General features: G+C 37.5%; 1 protein-coding gene across 1 annotated transcript; it reads right to left on the bottom strand.

Moving 5' to 3' along the window:
* Positions 1 to 5,032: 5,032 nt before the first annotated feature.
* On the bottom strand, positions 5,033 to 5,473 carry LOC103290344 (40S ribosomal protein S15a-like). Its single transcript, XM_054722114.1, has one exon. The coding sequence runs from the start codon at positions 5,459 to 5,461 to the stop codon at positions 5,069 to 5,071; it is 393 nt and encodes a 130-aa protein (XP_054578089.1). The 5' UTR covers positions 5,462 to 5,473; the 3' UTR covers positions 5,033 to 5,068.
* Positions 5,474 to 6,515: the final 1,042 nt, after the last annotated feature.

Below are 6,515 nucleotides of genomic sequence, written 5' to 3'. Positions count from 1 at the left end.
TTTTAATGTAACTCAAAAAATGAAACTACTGTTCAAATGATGAAGTATCCAGCTGCTAAATTGTTTTTTACTTTTCCCCAGAAAGGAAAACAAGCCTTGGGTGTTTTCAGAGTGATTACAAAGGTTTTGCTCTTGATTTTATTGAAGCAGATGCATTTAGCTGCTTTTTGTGTGTGTGGCTAAAAGCCATGCTCACCCAAATCACTCATATCTTTCTGTCACTCTAATTGCTTCACATTTCACTTTGAGAAACTCTTAACAGCTTTCCCCTCCATTATGAAGCATCACGGCAAGAGTTGAGGCTGGTGTACAATATGCAGCCTTCCCTACAAGCATCTCAGTGCCCAGACTGTGAAAGCTAAATATCTACTGAACCTCATCTTTCCAAGGTCAGCAGAGACCTTTTGCTAACCAAATCCAAGGACCTTTATCTTTCCTTATTCAATTTGACCTCCTCCATTCATTCAAAAACATTTACTGAGGGCTTACTGAGTATCCAGCTCTATCTGGGTGCTAAGGGCAAATAAATCAACAAGACATGGTTTCTGCTCCCAAATGAAGTGAAAGAAAGAGAGAGAGATAATATAAAAATATGTGTGATGGTTCCAAAAAATATGTGAATTAAAGCTATGTGTGAAGGAGCACAGAAAAAGGCCACCTTATTCAGTCTGGACTCTCAAGGAATGGCTTCTAGAAGAGGTAGCAGGAACCAACTCATGGTGCATAAGTGGGAATTAACTCACTGAATGAGGGAAAGCAAAGTGACCCAGAAGAACTTGTGTATTGAAGTGATGGTCAATTTGCATATTACTCTTTTATTAGATAGGTTTTTTTTTTAAGCAGCAAAGTATGAAAGAGCAAGAAGCATTCTAAGAACTACTAGAAGACTGGCTAGAGGAAACTAAATGTATGGGGAATGGCCAGACGTGAAGCAGGACAAAATGGGGGAGGCCCAAAGGATATTAAAGGCGCATTCTAAGAGTAACATGGAAGCATAGTGCTGTGAAATAAGAAGAAAAAAGGCAGAAAGATTCTTTAGAACATTATTAGAAGAGCCTATGTGAGAAATTATGAGAACCTGAATGAAGGAGCTGGCTGAGTCATTGGTCATTGAATGAGATGGCACATGCAAGAGAGGAATCCACCATCCAGCGAGCGGATTCAGTGTGTAGACTTTGAGGAGCCTGCAGAGCAACCAGATACAAGGTTCTGGCTAGAATATAGATATTGGAAATGAGTGTATGCTTAACAATTAAAAGAATTAGCATGTTTAAAATCACCATAGTCTGTGAGTCAGAGGAACAGTAACCTGAAGAGAGAATTTTTAAAAGGAATGAGATCTCTTAGAAGCACAAAAGGTGATAAGCCTGAAAAAGAGGGGAGGGGTCAAGAAAAGAAAATCCAAAGGATAGCAGTGTCAAAGAAGCATTTAAAACCATTGACTGCCTAGGAGACGATCTATGTAAAGCTGGTAATGGGTTCAAATTATGTGTTTTGTTCTTTTGCCTTCTTGAGTAAATGGTATTTCATATAAGGCATCTATCTGCCTACGGGAAGATCAAATTTGTTACCTAATAAATGTAAAGAAAGGACAAAGAGAAAGTCAGTTTTTTATACCCTAAATACAATTGGATATGCAGCAAAACAATAAACCTTGCTCATCTGGTTGCTATCTGGAGAAAGAATAGGCTGAAGGACTTAGAATCCAGGGTTTACTAATGTGGAGGGCTACTCCCTACCCCTATCAACAACCAGGACAGAGAAGGGAAAATTTCTGGCTGTTTCTGTCCTGGGGGAGGGGGATGAGGGAAGAGATTGGAAGTTGTCAATCTGGTGTTTCCGCATTTCCATTTCCAAGACTTTAGGAAGGTGTTTGTTATATATGAGGATAAGATCATTGTTAGAGATGTAGGCTATAGCCACTCACTCATTTTCTTATGGGAGACTTGGTGAAAACAGCACCTTTCAAGGTGTCCCCTGTTCCCAAATGCAACAACCTGGATGCAGCCAAAGTTCCTTGGTAGTGCGATGTGTTCAGAGGTTGAGCTTTCTCAAATCTCCCCAGTTTCGGAGTTTGTGCAGCTGAGAATAGCTGGCCTGCCAAGGGGCTTGTTGGGCAAAGCATGATGACCTCACAGAGTAGGCTTAGTAAACACCAGGACAGCAGGCTGGACAAAGGCCAAGGCAGTCACTAAGGAGCAAAGTGAGGCCAGGTCAGCTGGGAGCACTGCTGGATCCTTGCAAAAAAAACAAAGTGGCATCGGCTGTAGATTGCCTATAATAGGGCCAGCAGCGCCCAGTCAGCCAGGAGACATGCCCCTAAGAGCAGCAAACAACTGCAAGCATGCATCCCAAGACCATCAAAAGCTAGGGAAGCCCTTCCCTCACACCCCTGGATGCCTCCTTCAGGAAAGAAGCAGGAGCTGGAGAAGGCCATCTGAGAGACTAAATAAGTATTTATCCCCAAAGAAGAAAAAAAATATATCATATTGATCTTCGTTTACCCCAGATGGCACCTTCAGCCAATCTGTTCTCCTACTACTCCATAGATAAAAGCTCAGGAAAAAGATGAAATTCATTGTAGATAACATAGAATTTTTTTTTTTCTTCACATTTGAGTATGCACAATTTGCAACCTTGCTCTATAGGTAAAAAAAAATGGGAAATAACATTTGCCAAAGTCTATTCCACAGAACACTCATTTATCATAATGTTGACAGATATTATACAGGCAAAAAATGAAAATTAAAAACTCTGGTCATTTACATTGGGCTAAAAATTAAAAAATGTTTAATGCAAAGTCTTCTGAGAGCATTTACTTTGCTTACAAAAATTCTGAATCTCCAAGAGAGCAAAATGGTATGCCTGGTTTCCCATATATCTGTCCAAGACATTTATTTTCTTAGACCACCTCTCTAAAAGACTTCTGGAAACACTTCTAGCATTTAAAAATGGAAATACCACCAAATCTTTAAAACAATAGGGATCACAAGCCCTATAGTCCACTGTATTCCCCTCTACTATGGTTTATTTATCAGTTGGCAACTTGAGCTATTGCTAAACAGTAAACCTCAGAACTAGCCCTGAGCAAAATGTTGAAGCAGAAGAAACTAACATTTGCTGAACACAGAAGTTCACTTTCCTCCACTTTTGGGCACATTTCTTTCCCCTCCTTTCTGCAAAAAAAAAAAAAAAAATCCTCAGATTTTTTTTGTTTGTTTATTTAAACTACATTAATCACTTATAGACCATGATAATGGACCAACCACATGAGTCGCCTCTTCTTTCTCACAAGAATCAGTGGCAGTGTGGTGTGGCAGGTAAGAATCTGAAGATATATTGCCTGTGTGGAATCCTGCCTCAACACTTCCTAGCTGCATGATGATCTTGGAAAAGTTACTTAACTTCCCTGACCCCACTATCCTTATCTGCAGAGTAGACTAAATAATAGTACTTGCCTATTGTACTGAGAACAGTTATTCTCTACTTATGTAAGTTAAGTGAGTGTATATACATAATTTAGGATATAGGGCATGCTACATATATTTTAGCTTTCCAAAATATTAGCAAAGGAATTAAAATAAGTGCACAATGATGAAAAGAATAAGAGAAGTCATAAATAAGTGATTTCAATAAATTTATAGAAGACACAAAGCGGACAAAGAAACACTACTGACAGAACAGGGAAGAGGAGCCTACAATCTAACATCAGGGTTGGGGAAGTTTTCTTTAAAGGCCAGATAGTAAATATTTCAGGTTTTGTGAACCAGGGGACAAAATTGAGGATGCTAAGCAAGTCTCTGTTCTAACTACTCAATTCTGTCACTGTAGCTCAGAAGCACCCATGGATAATACATATGTGAATGAGCGTGGCTAGATTCCAATAAAATTTTATTTATGGACACTAACATTTTAATTTGATATAATATTTGTGTCTTGCAATATTATTTTTAATCATATTTTATTGTGGTAAAAACACTTATCATGAGATCTACCCTCAATAAATTTTTAAGTGTATAATATATTATTATGTATATGTACAATGTTGTACATTAGACCTCTAGCACTTATTCATCTTGCTTAACTAAACTTTATGCCCATTGTTTAGTAACTTCCCATTTTCTCTCCATACCAACCCTTGGGAACCACCATTCCACTTTTTAACTTTATGAATTTAAGTACTTTAGGTATATGTTATAAATGGAATCATGCAATACTTTTCTTTCCACACCTGACTTATACCACTTAGCATATCTTCAAGGTTCATCTATGTTATCACATTTGCAGAGTTTCCTTTTATTAAGGCTGAATAGTAGTCCATTGTATGTATACACCACATTATTTATCCATTCATCTGTCGATAAACATTTAGGGTGTTTCCACATCTTGGCTATTGTGAATCATGCTGTAATGAACATATTACTCACTTGGTATTTACCAAATTTTATTTAAAAATATAAATGCTAAAAATGTAATTCAAAATGTACAAACATTTATGTTTGGGGGGAATTGAATGAAGGAGGTCAAATGGTACAGGTACAAACTTCCAGCTATAAGATAAATAAGTACTAGTGATATAATGTATAACACAATGACTATAGTTAACACTATTGTATAGTGTCTTTGAAAGCTGCTAAAAGAATAGATCCTAAAAGTTCTCATCACAAGGGATAAGAGCAAATTTTTATACTGCATGAGGTGATGAATGTTAACTAAACTTATTATAGTAATTATTTTGGAATGATATAAAAGTCACTGTGCCCATGCACCTTAAGCTTATACAAGGTTGTATGTCAATTATATCTCAGAAAAACAATATGTAAAAACTATTCTAAGTTCTCAGGCTACACAAAAACAGGTGGCTGGCCAGATTTGGCCTATGGACTCTGCCAATCCCTGTTCTAAAGCATGTTTACTAGTATGTGAGAAATGCTGAAAACAAAATCCAGGCTGCTTTTATACACAAAGAATGATCACAGCAATTTAAATCTGTCGAATGTCCTCTTTTTTTTTTTTTTTTTTTTTTTTGTCCTTTGAGGCATTTTATTTCCACATATGTATTACATCCCTAGAAAAAGAATCCCAGGATTTTCCCTCCTGTGTGTTTTCGTCTTGCTTCTTCATGGTCCATGATGCCCGCTGAGGTTGTCAGTACAATGAAACCAAACTGACGGGACGGAAGCAAGTTGTTCTGCCATTTTTCTAGATCTTTGAGTTGCACATCAAATCTGGGGCTGATTACTCCACACTTGTTCAACCTGCCTGTGAGGTTCACAACTATTTTCCCAGCTCTGTGGTCATCAATAATTTCAAATTCGCCAACGTAACCATGCTTCATCATCACAGTCAGAAACCGGACGATGACTTTGGAGCACGGCCTAATGAGAACCTGGCGTTTGCCTCTCTTTTCGGCATTGTTGATACTCTTCAGAGCATCAGCCAGGACATTCAGGCGCACCATTGTGGCGGCACAGACCGATGGCGGAAAGACCTAATGTCCTCTTTACTAATTTTTAAACAAGTAACTTTTCCAAAATATTTTCATGCTTATTATATAACTAACACATCAAAAAATATTAATTTACTAAATAAGATTTCCCCAGACATTTACATATTGATTGTAAAAGTAACTTATTATACTCTTTATAAGTCTGTAATATATTAACCTCTAAAAAGGCATTAAACCCCTTAAAATAATATACTGAAGCAATGCTTCTAGAATTGACTAATACAGATATTGGAAAACTATTAGAAAAACATTAACATGATAGGTTTAAATATGCTTATTATGCATTTTCCATTTTAATACACATTTTATTTTTTCTTATCCAACTACTATTATACTCATTTGCCCTGAGAGACAGGGTTACCTTCTTGACCAGCTAAAGCTGCAAATAGTGTTTCAAAGTCCATGACTGGACCTAAGACCACACATCTTGGGTCACCTTCCCAACTTGTTCTACCCAAGACCATCATCCACTTGGATGTGCCCCTTTTCATAGGTAGATTTTCATTACTTAAGAAACTGTCTAAATTATTAGTTCTAATTTTCTTTCTGTGATCTAAACTTTTCCCCTAAAATAATGCTTATTTTGAATGTCTTATCTTTACAGAACAGCTGATATAGACTTACTTTGCAACTGTCTTTTCTTCATATATTTCCTTCCTTTAACAAGCCAGTCCTTATCTATTTTGTAACTGCTGGTTGGGAAAATAGAACTTTAAAGTCCAGCATAGGCCTGGACACAAGTTTTCCTTAGAATACTGAGCTCCTTCAGGCTTTGAGAAAAAAAAAAAAGATAATATATATAAATAATATATATATATATATAGATTTGTAGAGAAAAAGAGGCTATGCATTAATGTAGAGTCATATTATCTCATACTAGAGGCCCAGGGAGCTATTGAAATCGCGGGAGGAGGTGCCCCACCTCCCGCTGTGCGAGGAGGCACCCCGCAGAGGGCTGGGACCCACGCCTAACCTGCATAGCGCCGGCCACCACGTTGTGTCCACT

This window comes from Eptesicus fuscus, chromosome 10 (assembly GCF_027574615.1).
Source record: "Eptesicus fuscus isolate TK198812 chromosome 10, DD_ASM_mEF_20220401, whole genome shotgun sequence".
NCBI lineage: Eukaryota > Metazoa > Chordata > Mammalia > Chiroptera > Vespertilionidae > Eptesicus > Eptesicus fuscus.
This window is presented reverse-complemented; position numbering and strand designations above follow the sequence as displayed.

What these genes read in the sequence shown, in the direction of transcription:
- LOC103290344 (XM_054722114.1), bottom strand. Translation starts at nt 5,461, where the DNA reads ATGGTGCGCCTGAATGTCCTGGCTGATGCTCTGAAGAGTATCAACAAT.